General features: G+C 36.8%; 1 protein-coding gene across 10 annotated transcripts in view; it reads left to right on the forward strand.

Annotated features, from left to right (window-relative positions):
• Positions 1–24,641, forward strand: part of lilli (AF4/FMR2 family member lilliputian) — a 499,970-nt gene that overhangs the window by 470,718 nt on the left and 4,611 nt on the right. For 3 of the 10 annotated variants that reach the window (XM_073967685.1, XM_073967686.1, XM_073967687.1), the window contains 8 exons: positions 14,872–15,586; positions 16,424–19,360; positions 19,428–21,089; positions 21,161–21,792; positions 21,940–22,137; positions 22,234–22,317; positions 22,393–22,558; positions 22,630–22,780. In XM_073967685.1, the coding sequence (XP_073823786.1) occupies positions 14,872–15,586; positions 16,424–19,360; positions 19,428–21,089; positions 21,161–21,792; positions 21,940–22,137; positions 22,234–22,317; positions 22,393–22,558; positions 22,630–22,780 (6,545 nt within the window). Of the gene's footprint in view, positions 1–10,079; positions 10,948–14,218; positions 14,525–14,871; positions 15,587–16,423; positions 19,361–19,427; positions 21,090–21,160; positions 21,793–21,939; positions 22,138–22,233; positions 22,318–22,392; positions 22,559–22,629; positions 22,781–24,641 lie in introns of those variants that run through there. The other 7 variants (XM_073967690.1, XM_073967689.1, XM_073967691.1 and 4 more) reach the window with 7 other exon arrangements.

Consider the following 24,641-nt stretch of genomic DNA (forward strand, 5'->3'; position numbering starts at 1 on the left):
AGCTGAAAACGACATTTGTTGATTTAATGTCATTACCATGGTGCAATACGTAAGGTGAAGCGATAAGGCCAGCTGATTTCACCCAATCTGTCAACTTCATTCTTATTAGGAATTAAGCGTATGAAAACGTAAACAAAAAATTTGACAGCTTGAAGTACTTTCAATCAAAATAGTCTTGTTGTAGTAGTTATTGGTTCACCTTATTAATTGCATCGTGGACATTACAGTTGTTTTAATGTGTGATCTGGTTAAGCTCTGGACCAAATTACCACGATGACTCCATCCAACTTATTTGACATTAGTTTTCATGAATTTGACATAAAGTCAGGATTTACGTGGTAGTATAAACGTGCAATATATCACTCCTTAAAGTTCCATAAATTATGTGAAATATGAGTGTTTTTTGGAGATTCCAATATAGATTCACTGGATGCTAATGCATCCAATGAACTTTTAAATGTTCTTGCTAGTTATAATTTTAAAAATTGTCATACTAACATAACACGACCGGTAAGTGGTACATCAATCGATCACGTGTACTCTAACTTTGATGGGATTTCGCGAATTATTTCGGTGGAATGTGGCTTATCCGATCATAATTTTGTTCATTTTTGTGTTGGAGTTGCCACCGAATATCATGCCAATGAAGCGGAAACATATTCAGTCATTAATCAGGATCAGTTAGATTCGTGCTTGCATAGAGAATTGTCGCAGTTTAGATTGACGGGTAGTCCCTCGGCTGATATGAAATCCCTGATTACCTTAATGCAGCACTGTTTAGAAAAATCCTCGACTAACAAAACCTATACCCGACCAGGAAAACATAAAATTACGCCATGGATAAATGGAAATTTAGAGAAATTGATCAAATGTAAAGAAAAACTGTTGAAATCTAGGAGGAAAAATCATGGCAACCACTTAATAGAAAGTCAACTTAAATCAATAAGCAAAGTAATAAGGACTGCCTGCAGGGATTCCAGGAATAATTTTTACATTGTTAATCTGGAAAACCTTGCAGTGAACCAGGTAAATGCTGGAAGTTTTTAAACAAACATTTGGGGAGGACTAAAGACCCATCTCAAATTATTGTGAAGAATAATGATGGTAGTTTAAAAACAGACGACATTCAAAAAGCTAACACCCTTAATAAATACTTCCTGGATTCTGTTGATGACCTAAAATCATGTATACAACAAAATTATGACGATTATTGGAATTTTATGAGAACCGTAATTTGGTCTAGATGCAGCTTAAATCTGAATCATTCAACTGAGAATCAAATACTTGATACCATATCAATGATGTCCATTAGAAAAGGTTCTGGATTTGATAATATTTCTCCTAGAATTGTGTCACGATTTAGCAGTGTTCTTGCTCCATATCTTGTTGCTATTTTTAATAATATGATAGATACTGGTATATATCCAGAAGTCCTTAAGATCCATAAGGTTGTTCCAATACCCAGGGAACCAAACGTTAGTGCAGTGGGTAGTCATAGACCAATTGCTGTTTTACCTGTGTTCGATAAAACATATGAAAAGATTTTGTTTGATCAAATTGCAAATTATCTGGAAAACAATAGCATCCTTACTGATAATCAGTATGGTTTTAGGAAAGGCTGTGGGACGGAAGAAGCTGCTGTCAATGTTATATCAACTATTTGTAATGGCTTGGATGAGGGTGCCAAAGGAGTGGCAGCAATATTTTATGATTTTTCTAAAGCATTTGACCTTGTGGATCATACGATTCTTTTGGAAAAATTACAATTTTATGGCCTTAGAGGTAACACGATAAAAATCTTAAAAAGTTATCTAGAAAATAGACGACAATTTGTGCAAATAAGAGATAAGAGAAGCTCTGAAGCCTGTGTAAAGTATGGGGTACCCCAAGGAAGTGTTCTTGGTCCTTTACTTTTCAAATTATATATTAATGATATTTCCAATTTGGGACTGTGTGGTAAGATCTTTTTATATGCGGACGATATTTGTCTTGTTTACCCTTACAAACACGAAACAGTGGCTAGAATTAACATTGAACGCGATTCTTCATTAATAAACGAGTATGCAAGGATAAACAGATTGTTTTTAAATGCAAGTAAAACTAAGCTAATAAGGTTTAAACCCCATTATGATAACAATAGTTTCAGTGTGAACGTAAATGGCACTCAAGTGGTGGAAGTCAACTCTTTACAATACCTAGGATTGAGATTACAAAGTAATTTATCTTGGGATAACCACATTCTACATGTAAAACATAAGGTTTCTGCGGCATTGGGAATTCTATATAAATTTAAACATTTACTCAATTATGAAACGAAGTACCTAATTTATCAGGCTTTAGTTCACAGTAATCTAAGCTATTTAACTTTATTATATGGGTTTAGAAGGAGCGTTGAATTAAAATCCTTATTTAGATTACAGAACAAAGCTCTGAAATGCGTAGCAAATCTACCAATCTTATACCCTACAATAAAGCTATACAAAGATGTGTACCCCTCTGTATTACCACTATACAGTATTTTTAAAATGCAATTATTGATGTATGTTTACAAATGTGTCCATGACATTGGACATCATACGGTTCGATTTATCGTAAATCAAAATAACTATAACACAAGGAATAACACAAACTTAAAGGTGGCTAGGTGCAGGCTTGAAATTACTAAGCAGAATGTGTTACATGTAGGTAGTGTTGAGTACAACAGATTACCGCATGAATTGAGAGACATGCAGCGAATTTCTGCATTTAAAAGAAATTTTAAGAAACATCTTTATGATGAATTAAATGAAATTTTACATTAAAATAATATATTTTTTGAATTTAGAGTTTATGATAGATAATATTTATTTATGTAATAATTAAAGTACAATGCAATTTAACTTGCCAACTGTAGCCTCTACAATGTCTATATGACGCTGAGGCATCATTAAATAACGATTAATTTTCTGTACTTTTCTTTATCTTTTCTTTGATAACATAGTTTAAGTACTGAATTGTTAAATAAAGAATTAAAATAAAAAAAAAAAATTCCACACACTTGCAACTACTAAACAAAATTTCTGAGCGAGTTTTTCAAACGTTTTTCATATAAGTTGAATTTCTGACTAAAACGGACTCATCAAACTAAGCACTCAGAGAAGCAACTTTATTTTCTTCCTATCTATAGGATATCACAACTTTCACTCACTCGTCCTAATTATACTCTACACCACCCTGTGGTAAGGGTATTATGTGTACTTTTAAATAGTAACTCCCTTCTTTTTCTCTCTTTTTAAAATTATGAAAGTAATAAGACCCAATTTCAGAACAAATAATATCTCATTACGTATTTTCATCAATTTTGTCATCCATCCGCAGAATACATTTTGTTTTTGGCCCAATAAAAATTACTTCGTAGTTATTTGCATTCTTTTTTCTGTTCTATTTATTTGTATATTTTATGTCCCCAACTGCTGCTATTACAAACAGCAGTAGCTCATCCCGAAATAATGCAGTCAGCAAATGTAAAGTGTAGAAAGGTTCCGTCGTAATAGTAATAAAAACCAGAAAATAAATTCCAATAAAAATGTACCATTTTCCCTTGCTTAGTAAATTCAGTGAGTTTTCCTTTTCGTTTCGTTTTCCCCACCAACGCCGGATTGAGGAAAAAATCGCAGTGTATTACAATTTCCATTTTTGTTGTCGCTTATTAAAGTCCTTTTTGTAAAGTCTTCTCTCTCTCACCATCCTCGGCTATATCTACTTTATAACGTCCTATTCATATCATTATTTTATTATGCCGCTCTTTTTTTCCTGTCTGTTTTTTTTTCTTTTTTTTTTTGTTATAAATGTGAATACAAAAAGAAAATAAGAAAAACAAGAAATAACAGCAACAAACAAAACGTGGAATTTTTATCAGACGACATACTAAAAACTCAGACACACAAATAGTCAACCAACCAACAGCAAGCAATTCGCAATGAAAATGTGCCACAACCACAAATAGGATAGGAGGATCCATAATGGTTGGAGGATGAGTTGTATTCTAGGTAGATGCTTAGGCTAGCTGAAATAGAACTATAGTATCAACATATTTCATGAATATTATGTAAATTTTTTTATTATTATATTTTTATACTATATACATTTTTAATAAGTGAAATGAAAAAAAAAACATGTTGCTTTAATGTTTCTGCTTGGGCGAAAGTATTGCAAGCGAACAAGGATATTCTAAGCGTGAGTGGGTGTTGGAAAACGATTCTTTGAAAAGGCATGTTATACCGCCAACAAATAGATAAACATGTTTGTCTCTCTTCTTATTTCTTGTTGGGATTTCTGGTAGATGTTTATATTTAAATAGAAAACTTTCAATAGTTTTGGTTATCCTTTAGGAATTATATTTAAATCAATTATGGAATGATATTGACAGTAATTTAAATAAGAGGTTAAATTGTTGTAAATTTTCTCAGATATCTAAGTCAGTTATTAAATTTAGCAGGTGAGTCAGTTTTGCAACTCGATTTGAACTGCTTGGAAACACGTTAAGTCCCTAGTTGTCTTTGGCCAAAGTTTATATGTAAACTTCCTAGGTCTAATTTTATTTGATCATTCACAACTGTATTGGGATTGTGTAAATCTTTCTTGTAGTTAACTGCAAAAATCTGTCATACGCAAAAATATAAATGAAAAGTTTCAAAAGAAGTAGACAAGTCTTACAACAAGCTGATCATGGTTTGACCCATGGCGGAATAAGAAGGTGTTAATTGTGCCATGAACCATGATGAAATTATAAGGTGGCCATGATGTAATTAATAAGGTAAATCAGAAACTACAACAACAAAAACTATTTTGATTGAAAGTACATCAAGCTGTCATAATTATACCCTACACCACTATGTGGGGAGGGTATTATAAGTTGGTTTTGGCCAAAAAGTTTGTAACGCATCGAAATAATGGTCTTAGACCCATACTTATATATACCAAAATGAATGTCTCGACGAGCTGAGTCGATCTGGCTATGTGTGTCCGTCCGTCAGTCCGTCCGTCAGTCCGTCCGTCTGTCCGTCTGTCCGTCTGTCCATCTAAACCTTGTAATCACGCTACAGGTCGCAATTTTGATCGGATCGTCACGAAATTTTGGATGTTGATGGGGGTCCCGGAGCGGAAGAAGCCTATTGATTTTGGTGATGGTCGGATAATATTTAGGGGTCGGAAAGGGCAAAAAACTTAGGTGGATAAAAAGACAACGTTTTTTTCCAAAGCGAATATCTCAGCTTCTATATGGGGTATACCAAAAGCAAAACCTGACAATGAAAGTAGAAAATATGACCTTTCTAATGGTGTAAAGTAGGTGCTCGTAGGTAATCAAACAACGAAGATATCACAATAGTAGCAAATAAAACCCCCATTTTCATATTTGCGATTTTAATTATATTGACGAATATCACAGCTTTGGTTGAAAATTTTCCAAAAGCAAAGCCCGACTATGAAAGTAGAAGATCCCGTCTTTACAATGATGCAAACTACGTCGGCGTAGGTAACCAAATGACGGATATATCGCAATAGTCGGTAATACATCCCATTTATCCATTTTTTTGGAAATCACGCTACAGGTCGCAATTTTGATCGGATCGTCATGAAAATTTGAGGGTTAATGCGGGTCTCACAGATGATGAAGCCTATTGATTTTGGTGATGGTCGGATAATATTTACGGGTCGGAATGGGCAAACACTTATTTGGAGAAAAGTCAACATTCTATTTCAAAGCCAATATCACTGTTTCTTTAAGAGGTATATCAAAAGCAAAACCTGACAAGGAAAGTAGAAAATATCACCTTTACAACGATGTAAAGTAGGTTGTCGCAGGTGGTCAAATAGCAGAGATATGGCAATAGTCGATAATGCATCCCATTTTCCGATTTTTTTGTAATCACGCCACAGGTCGCAATTTTGATCGTATCGTCACGAAATTTTAGGGGTTAATGGGGGTCCCACAGAGGAAGAAGCCTACTGATTTTAATGATGGACGGATAATATTCAGGGGTCGGAATGGCAAAAACTTATTTGGAGAAAAGGTCTACGTTTTATTTCAAAGCCAATATCTCTGTTTCTTTAAGAGGTATATCAAAAGCAAAACCTGGCAAGGAAAGTAGAAAATATCACCTTTACAACGATGTATAGTAGGTTGTCGTAGCTGCTCAAATAACAGAGATATTGCAATAGTCGGTAATGCATCCCATTTTCCGATTTGTTTGTAATCACGCTACAGGTCGCAATTTTGATCGGATCGTCACGAATTTTTTGGGAGTTGATGCGGGTCCCACAGAGGAAGAAGCCTATTTAGTTTGGTGATGGTCGGATAATATTCAGGAGTCGCAATAAGCGAAAAGCTTATGTGGAGAAAAGTCAACGTTTTTTTCTTCTGCGAATATCTCCGCTTCTGGTTGGAGTATTCCAAAAGGAATACCCGTCAATGGAAGAAGAAAAGATCTCGTATATATTGATGCAAAGTATGTTGGCGTAAGTGAGCAAACCGAGATATTGCAAAATTCAGTAATGTACTCAATTTTTCCATTTTTTGTAATCACGCTACAAGTTGGAATTTTGATCGGATAGTGACGAAATTTTGGGGGTAGATGGGGGCCTCACAGATGAGGAAGTCTATTGATTTTGGTGATAGTCGGATAATATTTAAGGGCCGGAATGGGAAAAAACTCAGTTGGAGACAAATTCAAAGTTTTATTCTTTGTGAATATATCGGCTTCTAGTAGGGGTATTCCAACGGCAAAGCCTGTTAATGGAAGAAGAAAATATTACCTTTACATTGGTGTAAATCAGGTTGGCGAAGGTGGTCAAACAAGGGAGGTCGTAATTTTGATCGGATGGTCACGAAATTTTGGTTGCTTATGGGGGTCCCAGAGAGAAAGAGGCATATTATTTTTGGTGGTAGTCGGATTATATTCCCTAAAAGAATTACCAGTGAAAAACTTATGCACAGGGGTAGTGGTGTAGGGTATCCCATGGTCGGCCCCGTCCCGACTATAGCCTTTGCTCACTTGTTTTTGTTTACGTTTTCATGCGATTGATTCACAATAACAATGAATTTGATAGAATGTGTGAAGTCAGCTGGGCTTATTGCAGACTATTGTGATTGAATCAAAGTAAAAAAGGTAAACAAAAATGGTAGAACTAGAGTTGGGCAATCTAGTTCCTGGAGCGGATCGATCTTTCTAGTTCCTTTTCCTAAAAGGAACTAGTTCCTCAATATAGTTCCATAGTTCCGAGAGCGATATAGTTCATTGAATCTTTCTCTTTCATCGTTCTTTCTGTTTCCTTCGTTCCAAGTAGTTCCGAGACCGATATAGTTCAATGAATCTTTCTCTTCCATCGTTCTTTTTATTTCCTTCGTTCCAAATAGTTCCGAGACTGAATTAGTTTAACGAATCTTTCACTTTCTTGTTGTTTTCATTTCATATTGGATGAATTGACATACAAATAAATAAATTGCAGCGAATAAATAAATTGCATTGTGACATAAACGTAAATAACATCCTCGTATTTACGTTTATGTCACAATGTGACCGCATCTGAATGATGAACGAAAAGGATCGAAATTATTGTGGAATTAAAGAAGAAAGTGAACTATAATGCACGACTGGAACTATATGAACTAAAGGAACTATATAAATGCAAGAGCCGGATATAGTTCCAATAGCTCCTTGTCCGGAATAGTTCCTTGGAACTAGTTCGTTCCGGAACTACACAACTCTAGGTAGAACATTTCGGCCAAGGTCTACACAAGGTCGGCCAGTTGGGCTACTTTTGACAGTAAACATAATAGCTTCGTTCCCGTACTTTTTAATAGTAAAACTCGTAAAAGAGAGAACTGCAAAAAATTTGTTCTTGCACACAAGTTTTTTGAAATAGTTCCGGAACGGAAAAATGGAAAATACGTCAAAAAACTGGAACAAATGTCAAAGTCGGCGTATCAGCCAATCAGACGCCGGCAACCATGTTACTATTTTTTTACTCGCCCAAATTTGTCGTGTAAAAAGTTTCTAAAGAGAGCGTCATTCTGCGTCATTTTTTTTTAAAGAGAAGTGAACATTTTACAACTTTTTTGTGTACGGGAACGCTTTTTCGAGTAAAATGTGTAAAAGTCGTAAAAATTGTAAAAACTTTTTAGTTCAGCCAATACATAAATTTTACATTATTCAGATTTTATTTTTTTATTTTAAATCACAATAATTTAGTTTGACAGCAAACATAATAGACAGCTGGGCTTATAGTACGTTTATATATAACCGGATTTAACAAACCCACTGGGTTTCAAATGTCAATTCGTTTGCTTATACGCCAAATAAATCCTCATTAAGAAGGTTAACCCTGCAAAAAACTATAATATAAACATGGCCTTACTGTCCGACCTTATATAGACCTTGATTTCGACATTAAAATTATGGTATTTACTGGAGGAACTCATTTGATGGACTTAATGTCAATATTTGTATGTTTACATTCCCATTACTATTTGTTTTGTATATTGATTTCATTCACAATACTGTATTTCTACAGCTAGTTTTTGAGGGAACGCTCATTACGTAATAATTGCTTCGTTCCAGAACTAAAAAGTTTTTACACATTTAACACATTTTAAACATTTTTCCCCGAAATGCGTTCCCGTACACCAAAAAAGTTGCAAAATGTTCACTTCTCTTTGAACAAAAATGGCGCTGAATGGTTTCTCTTTAGAAACTTTTTACACAATTTGAGCGAGCAAAAATGTGCAACATATTTGCCAGCTTCCGATTCGCTGACACGCCGACTTGACATTTGTTCCAGATTTTTTGACGTTTCTGCCATTTTTCCGTTCCCGTACATTTTGGAAAAATGTGTGCGTTGAACTCATTTTTGACAGTTTTCTCTTTTGAACATTTTACCATTAAAAAAGTACTGGAACGAAGCTAATGTGTTCCATCAGTTGCTAAAGTCCAGACCATTGCTGAATTAAAAGGTGTTACATAAAGCATACCTAACGTCAAAATTTGTTAACAATAATGCATTGTAATGAGCTGTTTCTTTACGTTTGACATGTGATTTTATTCATAATAATGCCTTTTAACACCTAGAATGACGATCAGCTGTTTTTAATGTAACGCTTTCTTATTCCGCCATGATCCAGAACAGACGTTAAACTTTGTTTACATTTCGTTTACTACAACTCACCCAAGGTCACGTAAAGAGTACCAGAACAAGGCAACATCAAGAAAATTCTTAAAGCTGTCAAATATTTGTTTACGTTTTCATACAATTAATTCACAATAACATTAAGTTTGACTGATTGAATTCTATTAGCTGGCCGTTATACGCCGCCCTACTATTTTATCGTGGTTTACCTCATGATGCAATTAATAAGGTGAACCAGAAACTATAACAATACTATTTTGATTGAAAGTACTTTAAGCTGTCATAATTTTTGTTTACGTTTTCATACGATTAATTCGTAAAAACAACTAATTAGACAGATTGGGTGAAATCAGCTGGCTCAATCGCTTCACCTTATGTATTGCACCAAGGTTTACCCTTTAGGCATTGCGGAATAAGAAGGTGTTACATCAGTTGCTCAATATCAGTCTAAACGTCAAAATTGGTTTATGTTTTGCATGTGATTTTATTCACAATAATACATTTTGACAACTAGAATGATAATTGGCTGTTTTGTTTACCTTTTAGGTGTGATATCATTCACAATAATATACATTGATCATCAGCTGTTTTTAAACATCTTTTAGCGCCATATTTTGGGCGCAATTTAAACCGAATCCAAGTTGTATTTGCACAGCTATTGTGAATTAAGCTATACGTGCTCATAGCGGTCTTAAGGCACCACGTTTACGCATCCGTTACTTAATAAATAGTAGTAACGTGTTTAACATTTCAACATTCTTTTAGTTTATAACATTAGTGACGTCTCGTATACTAATTATTCATAAAATGACAACATACATTGCTTTGTTTTTCCAATTTATTTTCATTTTTATTGCTAAAAATAATCATGGCTAATTATTTTTCCAATTTTTTCTTTCTTTGCTTATTTTCAGGTTTAACAGCAATTATGAAAAATAGTTTTAATACCAAACACATCTACACACACAAACGACAACAACAAAAACAACAAATATGCCTTTTTCTAAATTATTTAGAAATAATTAACTCGCAAATAAACAAACAGAATCCTTAAAACTACTAAAGCAATATAAAAATAACAACAACAGCAAATATCTGCAATATTTTCCCACGCAAAGCTAAATAAAACCCAAACTATTTGTTAAACCTCCACCAGAAAACCAAAGCAACCATTCACAATAATGTCAAGAATGTTAAAAATGACCCAGCAAAATGTGAACAACTATGAGAATTTGTTTCCAAAGCAAAGAAGAAATCTTTTGGAAAATAATAAATTTTTAATTAAATATTATCTACAACGATAAACGACGAGAGGAATTCAATTCCCTTATTTGTTATAAATAAACCAAAAAAACACGTTAATGTTTTTAAGAAGAAAAACAAAACGTAAATACCAAAGATTACTCATTCAGAGAGAGAGGATCCCCCAAAGAATTTCGTTGTTTATTTGGCCACGTTTGCGGCGCCCCCCAAAGGAAACACACACACTTTTTCTTTCACTCTCTCTCACTCTTCTAGTCACACACACTTTCTCTCTCTCTGTTTAGCAAGAGATTTGTATATTTTGTTGTTGTTCCCCATGCATAATACAATTTATTTGTGGCTGCAAAAACAATTAATCAACCAACAACGGAATTAAATTAATTACAACAACCACATAAAGAAACACACAACAACAGCCAGCAGCAGCTGCAGTAGCCTAATCAACAGCAACAACACAAAGTATCTGTTTACACAACAGATAAAAAATATTGTCAATTATTTTAAATATTTTCTTTGCAAGTAAGTTAAGTATTTGTTTTTATCATGGTTTTCGTTTCGTGTCTTGTTTTCTGTGTCATTGTCTACCTATGTATTTCTTCTTAAAGAGAGTGAGATTTAAAAAGCATATCAATTGCCCACTTTTTCGCACACTTTTGGAATGATTGCAATTCGTGTGAATACTATTTCTGTGTACATATTTGTTGTTATTTATTAGATAAATGTGTTGTTCTTCTTGCCTTGTTTTGTGTGTTGTTATTGGATTTGTTATTTTTAATGTGCGTTTATTTATTGCATTAATCTTAATACATAATAACTACACTTGTGAGTTGTATAGAAATGTTTACCTCCCCCCATTCTACTCCATTTGCACTTGATCATTTTTGCCCACCTCGTTTGCTGTGGATAACAAATTTGTTTACTCTTTTTCACTCTCTCTATCTATAAATTTAGTGTTGTATTTTTCTGTATTTGTTTTTATGAAGGCGAGTCATCAATTCTTAGCCGCAACCCTGACCCTGTTGTCTATAGAAGATTGCATGTGTTTTATTAAAATATAAGCAGCAACTACAATTTGTATAAATCATTGAATTAAATCATTCACAATAACTTAATGTTAATTGAAAAGACAACACTTTTTCATTACTATTGTGAATGTAAAGAAGCTGATGCAGAATCAGCTGATTTCAGTTAAAGTGGAAGCCCCCACATGCAGATGTGGGGCATGATGAAATAAGAATGTGTTACATCTAATGATACCAAACCATGGTGGAATAAGAAGGTGTTACATCAAATCATGTCAAACGTCAAATTTGCTCGCTTTTTGTATGAGATTTTATTCACAATAACGCATTTTGACAACTGGTATGAAGATCAGCTGTTTTTGGCGTTATGCTAAGTTTACATTTACTAAATCCACTCGATTTCAACTGTCAATACCATAGCTCAAACGTCAAATGAAATCTCATCTGGATTTCATTTGACGTTTATCCTATGGATTTGACAGTTGAAATCGGGTGGATTTCGTAAATGTAAACCAAGCATTACACCTTATTCGGCCATCAGACCATTTGCTTTTTTACTTTGGGTATACTAATATAAAGGACAGCTGATGTCATACATGTGAAAAAACAGATAGTCTGATGGCCGCCTAAGGTGTAACGCCAAAAACAGCTGATCGTCTAATTTGGTCACAATAACACATTACAGTAAATTGCTTGTTTACATTTGGTTTGTGATTTATTCACAATAATACATTTTGCCTACTAATATGATAATCAGTTGTTGTTGTTGAGCCATGATGTGGGACAAGATCTATTTAACAGGTCGTGTAAAGAGCTCAAATACAACTCTATTTTGACCGCAAATTCTTCAAAATGTTTGTTAACGTTTTCATATATATAATTCACAATAACAAAAAATATGACAAATTGACGCTAGCGTTGTACATATAAAATAAAAAGCTTTCCCGCATACCACTTCACTACTTTTGCTATGTTTACCATAGCTGTGTTTCTTTACTTACCTGAGGTTACCATTTTTGCCATTTGTTACCATTTTTAACCTGCAAAGCGTTCCTTAACCCCGAAAAGTGGCAAAACTGGAAGCAATTTTTAAGAGAGTGAGAGTGGCTTTCTCTACTACCACAGGCTACCAGCAAAATTTCTACAGGTAAAAAATGGCAGAACTGATTTTTCGACTTTTGTTTGACGATTATTTCACAATGAAAAAGAAAATGGACGAAAAACAGAAGAAAAAGTTGAACGCTGACAAAACTAAATTAAAAACTGTGAAATAAAAGACGAAAGTTGATTTGTTATGTTTCTTTTTGACATTACTGCCAGATCTACCATTTTTCCGTTCCTTTACTTTTCTGGTAAAAATGTTCATGAGAGAGCAATTTTGAGCAATTTTGACACTTTTCTCTTTTACCACCCTTACCATTAAAAAAGTAAAGGAACAAAGCTCATTTAAGTGATGGATACTTTACATCATTAGCTTTGTTTCTTTACGTTAAAGTTTCTTCAAGTTTTACCATTTTTAACTCGGAAAGCGTTCCTTAACCCCAAAAAGTAGTAAACCTGGAAGCAATTTTTAAGAGAATTAAAGGAGGAGAGAGCCAAATTGGCTTTCTCTTTTACTACCTTCTGCTCGACAAATAAAAAGTGGAAAATCCGTCAAACTGACGATTTGACATTTATTTGACAATAAAGGCAAAAGGAAAAAAGAAAAACAACCCGCTTTGTCAAAGCAAAATAAAAATAAATAAAATAATAAAAATTTAAACCAGTGAACTAAAAAAATAAAAAACAGTGAAATTTATTTTTTTTAAAGCAGCAATGTATTTTTTTGTCATTGCTGCCAGATCTACTATTTTTCTGTTTCTTTACTTTTGTGCAAAACTTGTTACGTGAGAGCAATTTTCAAAGCTTTCTGAGAGAAGAGAGAACTTCTCTCTTTTGCTACTTTTACAATTATAAAAGTAAAGGAACAAAGCTATTGTACAGTGTGACCACTATGAAAAATTGCATCTATCAAAATTATGTGGCAACTCATAAAGGGAAAACACCAAAAAAGCGCCAGTAGCGGAATTCTGTAAAAAATTTTTCAAGTTACCGACAAAAATTGGTACAATTAAAATGCTTATAATTTGGGTTATTAACGAAATTTTTTGGTAAATTAACAACCAAAATAAATCTGTCGCTGAAACACCTGTTAGACTATGAACTTGTACTATGATTTAAACTGTCAATTCCATAGAATATACGTCAAATAAAATACACTGGATTCAGAACTACGATTAATTTGACGTATATACTATGGAATTGACATTATAAATCGAGTGGATGTATAAGTCTAAACGTACTAGTCCTACCGATAACAACAGTGCTGTCAACTTTCATTGATACTTTTCATTCAACATTTTGCGTTTTAGTTTTACCGATTTTTGTCGGTAACTCAAAAAGTTAGTTACAGAATTGCACTACAGATTTATGTATTTATCCGTTTTTGCATTTTAAAATCCAGCCTATACTAAAGGCCACTTGGTTGACTCTTGAATAACATAAATTTTTTTTTTTGTAACAACGACATTTAAATTGTTTACATACTCGATGTATGTATGTATTTCTACTGCATTTTGTCATTTTTCATGTTCTGTCAAAAAACGATCATTAATGAGGCAACTTCCCTTATCGCTGTCAATAAAATTCTCTCAAATACAACCATGCTTGTGCTAAAACATTCACAATGATGACATAACCACACTTACGGCAATAATTGTGAATGACAGCAGACGATGGGTTGTTTACATGAAATAGCACGAACATATGTTTTTTTTTTTCTATCAATCATTGTTATAGAATTTTTTGGATGCATCTTCTTTTGTTAAAATCGTTCGCGATAAATCAAAAATGGCAGATACCGATTGTGTATAGTGTTTTAATTGATATTGTTTGTTTAAAGAAATAAAACAAGAAACATTAAATGAATTTTAAGAAAATTGTTAAAACACACAAAAATTTGCAAATCTAATGCTGTAAATACTTTCATAAAATTTTATCTTTAGAACAAATAATTGAGAAAACCATTGATGCAGGTAATACACGAATGAAGAGTTCATAGTACGTACGTCGTACACGGTATAACAAACCCACCCCTATTTAATAAGCAAGATTCCCAAGGGAGTATTTTATATTGTGCCTAGTGCTGCGCTGCTGTGTGCTACTAGTATGATGATTGTCCCAATAATATAAGATCAGATTATTTTAGGGTATAAATTAAATTTAATAATTTTAATGCAACTTTTTTAAAGAATTTTTTGGGTAATTATAACAAAATTGTTGTGTGTGTAAATGTATTTTTGTATTTTCTTGTTGTTTCTCGCGTTGATCTTTTAATTGTTATTAACTTTCTCTTTTTTGTGTTTTGTGAACTTTCTTCTAGCATGGATGACTATGAATATGAACGAAAAATACGAAGAGAACGTGAAAAATCGGAAAGGCAGCAAGTGCAAGCATCATCGTCATCAAATCGCGAGGTAGCACTATTTTCTGAACCTCGTCGAGTAAATCCATCCGAAGATGACGATGACATTGCTGCCAAATTGGGTGACTATTCCAAAGTCAAAGATTTCATTAGTCTTTATACGGTGGGCATTTCAAATTCGGGGCATCGGCAAATGCCTGCTAACGCGGTGCTACCTGGTATTGTGCCCACAAGTCCAGCATCATCATCGCTAATATCACCAATGTCGTCGTCCTCCTCATCATCATCACGTTTGCCGCCACCGCCTCCACCACAATCACAACAACCACCGCCGTCACATCACTATCAACATCAACAGCAATTAAGACAAGCGCCTTATGTCAAACAGGCTGATAATAAACCACCTTACAATGGACGTGGTGGCTATCCTGGGCAACCAGTGAATCGTTCAAGTAGTGGAATGGCGCCACCCAAAGGCCCACCAGGTTCCTTGTTGCCCCCCTCCTCGACACATATGCCAAATGGACGTCAAACGTCATCATCATCTTCGTCGTCTGAGAAATCATATCTGGGACCGCCACCAGCTGCGGCATCATCATCGTCAGCGACGCTCAATGGCCGTTTCTCACAACCTTCGATACCAAAACAACGCCAAAAACCAGCATTTAATGAGGTAAGTTAAAATGGTAGACCGTTGAGGACCCTTTCAGCGTAATTTTATGTGCGAAAAAAGTTAGGTTAAGGTTACATAATAGTTTAAGTTAAAGGTCATCCGATGAGGGGATATCCATAGGACATGTAAAAAAGTTGGTAATATTAAATATTTCTACAGAAAATTTTGTACGAATAGCAATTGAAGGACTATTTCATAGTCCCTAAGTTCGCAGTCCCAATCAAACGTCAGTTTTTCCAAGAACATGTAATCGGAACTTGTTCCATATATAGGTCATTGCGTGTAGATTTTATTGAATCGTAATTTGTTCCATATATAGGTCATTGCGTGTAGATTTTATTGAATCGCAATAGGCAATGGCTTTATGTTTATACAGTGCCTGAATAGTGAGTAGTAGAATTGCAATACAATTCATCAAACTTGTTGAAGTTATCCCATTAAAGCGGAGAAGAGATAAGTGAAACCCTTCCGATTAGCTAAACTTCACATTGTTTTAACTTTTACGTCAGTAATACCAACGAGAGAATCTGGCGCATTGTGTTTCTGGAATCTTGATTAGGAGTGTAGATGAAGAGTTAGGAGTTATCACAAGTCAAGTTTACCTCTTTGGAAAGTAACTATCTTTAGGAAGGAAGGGCTGGGAATTTGTGTTATGTTATGGTTTGAGAACAGCAGTTAACGACATTAACCCCGTTTTCATAGAGATTGTAGAGTCGCTTATTACTATTGATCCGGAACGTGTACGATATATCATAGTTGTTAACATTAGCTCCATATCATGTCCTGCCATTACTTTTTCCTTAATAATTCTACATTTGGTTTTTTTTTCATTTTCAGGAAAACGATATCAAAGAAATACTTCATAAAGTAACATCAGCATTTCGTCCTCCTAAAATGCTAACTGGCATCGATGCCACACCGCACAATACTCTAATGGAAAACTATAATCTCAATGAGCCGAATAAGCACAAATATAGCTTTGATATTTCGGCTAAGGGAGGTAGTAGTTTGATCGAACCATTGGATTCGCCGCCACGCAACGATATGCCAGCTCCTAGATTTGTGCCTCCCCTATCAACAGCAGCAACATCAGCAACACAGATGCCTTCTACACAATCTGCCTCTAATAATTTATCATCATCAATGTCATCCTCTTACTCTTCTTCCGCACCCTCCAGCACATATATAGCACCACCACCTGCCGCCAATGCCTCTTCAGCCATTAGTAATATGACATCTACCTCCTCTTCCACTGGGCAGTCGTCGTTGTCGTCTTCTTCATCATATGCTGCCATAACATCATCACCTACAGTGCCACTATCACCTTTAATGGGTCGACCTAAGGATACTGGTTTTCTAAAACCCTTCAAATCTGAGAAACCCACACCCCCACCTATAGAAAGTCGCAATAATACATTGGAAAATGATTTAGAACTTTCCGAATCGGATGATGATCGTGTAAAACCACCATCCCCTCATTCAGCTGTAAATTCTAGTGATAGTTCTCCTTCCGATTCTAGCGAATCTGGTAGTGAATCATCGAAAAGTGAAACAAACCATAGCATTATTCCAGCTGCGACTCAACAACAACATCAACAACAAATGTCAAGTTCTTTGGCTTCGAAAAAGAAAATTGGTCCAGGTTCCACAGCGAGTAGTTCTTCGGGGTTGGGCTCATCAGCTCCACCTTCTGGTGGTTCTTCTTCATCATCATCGAATAAAACCCCCTCACCATCGAATACTACCAAATGGCAGCTGAGTCGTTATTTCAATAAGGCACCACAACATCAAACGCCCACACAAGATGTGGTATCACCATCTGCGGGGGCCGTAGCGAATTCCGTTAATCCCATGAATGTAGCTAACATTATTACCCTGAGGGGTGGTGCCCAAATTATACCCGAACCTCCACAACAGTTAACAAACATCAAGAACGAATCTATGCTCGATGAAAATGACGATGATGAAGATGACGAAGAAAATGATAACGTTGGCAATAAAGACATCGTTCGATCGTCAAGAAGATCAAGAGGCAAAAAAGATGGTGGCGCTGGTGCTAAAAATGATACATTCCCGCATCCGGTTTTGGCTGCGGCCTCTGCAGCTTTTCCTACAAGAAAAACGCCGGCAAGTCTCTCCGTCACAACTCTCTCACCTATATTGACTGATATCAAAAAAGAGGCCTCAACACCGCATCCTAGCTTAGTATTGGGTACAAATTCCAATCAGCAGCAAGTCTCCGATTTTTTGAGCATGAATTCGAATCAAATAAAACATGAAACGATGGTCATAGCCGGAGGTCATACCACAGTGACGCCTTATGATGTCTTGGAGGGATTTAGTAATTTATCTTCCGACAGTAACTCAAGTGATGAGGGTTCACGAGAACGTTTACCGGTACGTGGACCAGGTGGTACACTGCAAATACCCGGTGTACCAGCAGCCATCACAGCTTTACCACGTTCACCTCCAATAATGCAAAAAGCTACCTTACCAAATACAGTAACAATGATACCATTGGGTCCATTGTCTTCTGGAAGTAATGGCAGAGGGGCAGCGCCTATTGCACCCATACCACCTACGCCGACAAGAGCGAAAAAACCTCGCAAGAAACTGAAGCAACAACAAAATACCGTATTGCCACCTGACACCAGTGATGAAGAATCGGATAATGTAAATAAGCAACGTTTGACATCACCGGCTAGTAGTGGCAGTACGGCGGTACCAAAAACCATGACAACACCTGGTGGTACAAAGAAGGGCAGAGGCCGACCGCGCAAAACTGCCACAACACCGAGCAGTAGCAGTGGCAATTCCAGTGCACCTGCACCTGCTACAGCTGCTGTAGCAACAGCCGCCAAGGGACCAACATTAACCGCCAAAAAAGATATCAGCACCAAGAAACCACCAATTGCCCCCGCAACAACACCCACCAGCAAGGAATCAACGGCCACGGTAACAGCACGCCGACGAATGTCAAGATTAAGTTCCACAAATACCTTGGCCCTGCAAGACTCCATGGTAGTGCCTCCCATTACAACCACACCAATTAAACAACTAGTTACATCACCAGCTGCAGTTAAGGCGACACCGCCTCCGCCTGCTGTACTAACGCCACAGATAAATGAAACTGCAATAAAGACTTCCACTAGTGACGACTCCAGTTCATCTTCAGATTCTTCATCATTTTCAAACTCTAAATCTTCATGTTCTTCATCCGATTCTGAAAATGAAGAACCTACTAAAAAACCATCAGAATCAGGCGCAACGGCCTCTTCATCATCATCTGATGAAGAGAATGTTGCCACAAAGGCTTTGCAAAAGCCTGGTGATACAGCATCAATCAAGTCGGCAGCACCACCAAAACGTATTGTTAAGAAACTAAATACACGTAAATCATCATTGGAAGATTTATCAACGGCATCCTCAACAAAAGTTAACAACATTTGCTTATCATCGCCGTCCTCTTCATCGTCGGAATCTTCTGCAGAAGATTTTGTACCTTCGGCAAATTTTGCCAATCAACAAACTGCAGCAGCAACATCACAGTCTATTGGTGGTGTAGGTGCCGTAGCAAGCAATGGTTCTGCTGGTGGTGGTACGACTAGTGGAGGTTCCTCACAACGCTCTGTAAACCAACAATCACCCTATAAAGTTTCAAGTGCTTTGTCCAGCCGAAGTCGTAAACAAACACCATGTTCTAGTGCCTTTTCTTCTGAATCGAGTGCAGAAGATAATTCCGATTCGGATTCTGGAGAGGCTAGGAAAGAAAAGGTAAATACAAATTTAGTTTTTTTTTATGTTCGTGTTGACACTAATTCTCTCTCTTATTCCCATTTAGAAACTCAAACGTGATAAACCCAAAAGTGATAAAAATAAAATCAGCACCCTAACACGCATCTTTAAGACTTCCAATGAAGGTGGTGCCAAGAAACAAGGTCAAGTTCTCATTGTTGACCAATCGGAGGAACAGCAGCAACAACAGCAAATGCAAAAGCACATTTCACCTGCCTTAAGAGGATCACAAGAAAATCTTGCTGCAGCTGCAGGCCACACACCCACAGCACAATCACCTCGTTTGACTCCGGGCGGTCAATTGAGATCGCCCAGATCTTTGCCTTTGCCACCATTGGCTACTCAGGTTTTGACCGCAGGCAGTTTAATGGGCACGGGATCACATCGAACGCCTGATCGGGTTCCTTTCGATCGTGTCACCACAAGTGCTGAACGGAAATTACAACAGCGCATAAAGACTCCAACAAGAACGCCAACAAGAACTCCGCCCACAACGAGGACACCTACACCCACACCCCCGATAGGTCCCGCCGCTACTATTAATTCGTCAAGCTCTGTCACGGTGAATACTACACCTTCAGCTTCTCCCGCAGCAACGGGAATAGTAGTACCGCCACCTTCATCATCATCACGTTTGCCAACTTCGCTTATATGCAAAATTGATCTCTCTCGTTTGTTACCTATTCCCGCAGAATGGCATGCCAACACTTATCGTCTATATGGTCGTGATGCTGCTTCAAGTAGTAGTCAACCTTATTTAACACCCGCTAGCGCTGGACGCACTCCCATTTATGATCACGAGACAATACTCAATGCTGATATGCATTCGTGTAACACACAAATGCGATTGAAATCAGGCGGTGGTAGCGGGAGTGTTACCCCACGTAGCACTGGTAATCGTACTCCCTTGCAAGCCGGCGGCACCTCCATTATCACATCCGAAAGAGAACTTTCCCATTCCCGTGAAAGTCTACATGATATTGCCAAAGATTTGGGTGTTATAAATCCCGGTCGCCTTAGCAGCCGTTCAACGGATGGTAGCATATGTGGCGGTGGTTCAACGCCCAAAGATCTCGGCTCTCATTTACTGCCTCCTGGACCACCTAATGGTTATAGTTCGGTAACAGCTATGGCTAGAGGTTATGCCTCGCCGAGTGGCGGATGTGGTGGAAAATTAGGACCCATTGTTAAACATGAACAAATCATAAAACATGAACCTGATTCAATGGACTATACCGAGACTAAATTCAAAACAGATGCTGCATCCACAGATCCAGCAGTGATCAAACAAGAACTTTTAATGCTCAAACAGGATTTAAAACCCAGTGATTTAGACAAAATGTCAGAAAAATCCGCAACCCTATGTTCACCAAATACTGAGGCAATGTTAATTGATGCTAAACCACGACGTAAACGTAGTTCTAGTTCGAGCTCAAGTCCCTACAAAGAGAAGAAACGGAAAAAGGAAAAGGAGAGAGACAAGGATAAAGACAAGGAAAAAGACAACAAAGACAAAGATAAGGATAAGGATACGAATGCCTCCGTTACAGCTATGCTTGGAACTAATGAAAAAGATAAACAGTTGATGGCAAATGATGGTGGTGGCGATAGTTTGGATAAAGCAAAAGATGTGATGATGGATTCTTTGAAACCTGCAACAAAAGATTCTCTGGATGCAGAGCGGTTAGATAATAATACGCAAATGCAGGTATGTATATTTTAAATTATAGAAAAACACAACCATATTTTAAAAATATATATTTCTTTTATTCTTTTTAGAAGGATGCCCAACAATATCCTCCCACGAATCATGAACGGTTAGATTCTGAAAAATCTCAACAACAACCCCAAAAGCCGGAAGAACAATCCGATAAAACGTATGGAAACAACATTGATAAGAGCAGTAGTAACCATAATGCTATCCTTGAGACCAGTACTAATGTTACAAACACTGCCAATCCCGCGCATTTACAAAACAACAATAATACAACACCCATGGATACGGATTCGTCAGCAACATCAATTATGCCACCGCCAGCCAATGTTGGACTACATACGATACCAAGCAGCTCCGAATCCTCTTTAACAGGAGATCCTAATGCAACAGCAACAGCTGTAGTAGCAACGGCAAATAGCACCACCACCTCCAGCAATGATAATGCTGTCGCCACAAACTTATCATCGACGGCAACAGCTGCCAGCAACAACAGTGGTCCACCAAGTACAGCAACAACACCTCAAGTCATATACCGTTCCTATTTTGAACGGGACGAAGAAGCTCTTAGCGATGAATTCAGGTTTGTTGCGGAATCATTTCTTGAATATTCGACCTCCTCTACCTACTCCACCAAAAACAACAACAACACCACAAATCCATCCGTTTTGGCCAAATTTCAAAATTCTTTACCAAAGTAATCCAACCAACCAAGTTTTATTATTTCTTTTTTGTTTTTCATTTTCCCATTCATTTTACATTTTCATTTTGTGACCTTTGTATTTTATTTTTTGTTTTGTTGAAATGAATTTTTATGAACAATTTTCATTTTACTACTTTGCAGAACCAAGGATTGTAAATTCCTACAAGAGGCTGTGCAAAGAAAACACGCTGCCGATCGTGAACAGAATACATTCAATCAGGTGGCATTATATTTAGAGGCAGTTGTCTATTTCCTACTCTCAGGAGCGGCTATGGAACAACATAGTCGTTCGGAAGATCCAGCCTGGACTATGTACAGGGACACATTGTCATTGATTAAGTGAGTAAAGTGCATAGATTTCCTTTTTCGCAAGACATTGAAAGGAATGCTGAATTATTTACATGCATATTTTCCACCACTTTTACTCCTCTTTAGATATATTTCCTCAAAATTTCGCCAGTTACAACAAGTGTCATCGACCAATCAAACTGGTACCCTTAATAAATATGCTATATTAAGGTAATACAATAACCAAACACAAAACATAAATTCTCTTTTTTTTATATTCCATATTAATTATATTTCTTATAACAGTCTCCGCTGCCAATCCTTGATATCTCTCAAGTTATATAAACTGAAAAGAGGTTTCTGTCGCCAAGTCAATACAATATGTACGGATTTCTTTAAGTCCGGTAAAGGTGATATTATTAATGGTAATACACCATCATCAATATCCCCGTCTAATTCGGTAGGTTCACAGGTGAGTTTTGTGTATTTTTGTCAGTTTACCACATTTTCATACTATTATTGTTGTTCTTTGATTTTTCACAGGGTTCTGGTTCAAATACACCGCCCGGTAAAATAGTGCCTCAAGATATACACTCAGCTTTACAACAGCAAAATCAATTTTTCAATTACTTAGCCAGTAGTCATGAATTATGGGATCAAGCCGATCGTTTAGTAAGACAAGGCAATCTTACCGGTATGTATAAAAATAAGTTAATAATTTTTTATAAAAGTAGTAGTTACCTAAAACTCGTATTATACGTAAGGAAATCGAGAAATTTACTCAAATGATAGCATACGTTATTTACTGTCCCCTGAAAGTTCTAGATCTAGGAAGGAATACGTTATATGGATTTACCTCTAGGTCATCACCAATACTATACGATCAATTGTGGCTAGGATAGACAAGGTCACAGAACCACTATAGTCTGGCTGTGATATCTGCTTAATTTTTCTATTAACTGAAAATTCGTGGCAGTTTGCCTGTACCGAGGCAGAAATGGGAAATGTCCATATCCCTCCTATTTTATCCCTAAAAAATGGCTTTATCGTCAAGAAATTTCAGACAGTGTCGGCGAGAGTCGACCAGGCAACATTTTTCTCAGCGGTGGTTAAAGTTCATGTGTTGGCTTCATTTCATAAGTTTGTCAGCCGAATTCTAATTTTCTGCTAGTGGTATCATATAATCGTCTCAAAGGAGAGCATAAACGAAAAAAGTGTTTAGGTGTGAAAATCACCTCCGGAACAAGGCAATTGGGGACACTACACATGCTTGGGAGAGAAAAAAATATGATAAAGGATGTCGAGATCAAGCGATTGTGGTACAGCAGAATTAGGTGTGGATACCATCCAACCTACAGCTGTACTTGCTACAAGTCCATTACAAATTAGTAATAAAATGGTTGGCGACCCGGCGATCTCTTTGGGCAACGATAAAGCCAAGGTTGGTCCAAACCGGTTTACGGCTGATAGGATCGGAATTATGGATGGCTATATCACAACATATGCTTTTTAACATGTATGTTGTCACTTTGGATATACTAATATACAGACCAGCTGATGTCATACATGTGAAAAAGCGTTTGGTGTGATATAGCCATAAGAAAGGAAGATGGGGGTAATGTGTAAGAAGGGTTAGAAAGTCAGGTGCACGACTTCAATCAATATCAGTTGCAACTGGTCCTATATCAGCTCATACAGAAACAGAGACATTCAGAGCAATCATGAATATTAGTCCATTAGGCAAGTTTCCTTGCGGCAATTGTCAATCTCAGGATAAGGTTTAAAGAAAATCGATAAAAAGCTACGTTTTGCGGTACTCCTTATATCAGCCGATTCACATCGGAGTTTATTCTGAATTAAAACTCTCCGTGAGTTTTTTCTCTCTGCCGTTTCAACTTAAAGGAGAAAGTGAGATAACCCACAGGGAGTTTTCATTCAGAATAGCCCCTATTGGCTCAATGATATGAACTCTACTTTTTATCACCGATTCCGAACGGCATGTCTTACGACACCACTTATAGAGACTTTTTTCATTGCTACCGCCGAAAATGTTTATGTTCTGGTCAGGGAATGAACCGCAGACCTTCGGAGTGCAAGGCGGACGTTCCTACCACTGCACCACGGCGACTTGCCTTAAACAATGTGAGTGGGTAGCAAAATAGAAGTGCTCTGTCAGAAACGGTAGCAACAGGAATTCTAAAACTTTTGCAGCAGGTGAAGAGAGCTATGAAATTGTGCACCTCCTCAATCGAAAAAAAAAATCAGGAAACTAACCCACAACTTTTGCACGAACACAAACACGGAACTAGCAGATGAGCGTGATGAGCTTCGTCGTACGAACACTGAAGACCCAATGTGTAGAGATCTTACTTTTGAAGACATCAGGCTAGTAGGCGAACATAAGCGGAAAAAGTGGCTAGACCACCTGAAGCAATGCAACTTAAATTGTGGGCAGCGGTTAAATCACTCTAGAGTTCGGGAAAGAAAGATGACAGAACGGCTGTGACAATAACTGACCCAAAGAGGTGGGCGTGTTATTTTAACCGGCAGTTCAT

Source organism: Musca autumnalis, unplaced genomic scaffold (genome assembly GCF_047663935.1).
Source record: "Musca autumnalis isolate F117 unplaced genomic scaffold, ASM4766393v1 scaffold_2, whole genome shotgun sequence".
In the NCBI taxonomy this organism is placed as follows: Eukaryota; Metazoa; Arthropoda; class Insecta; order Diptera; family Muscidae; genus Musca; species Musca autumnalis.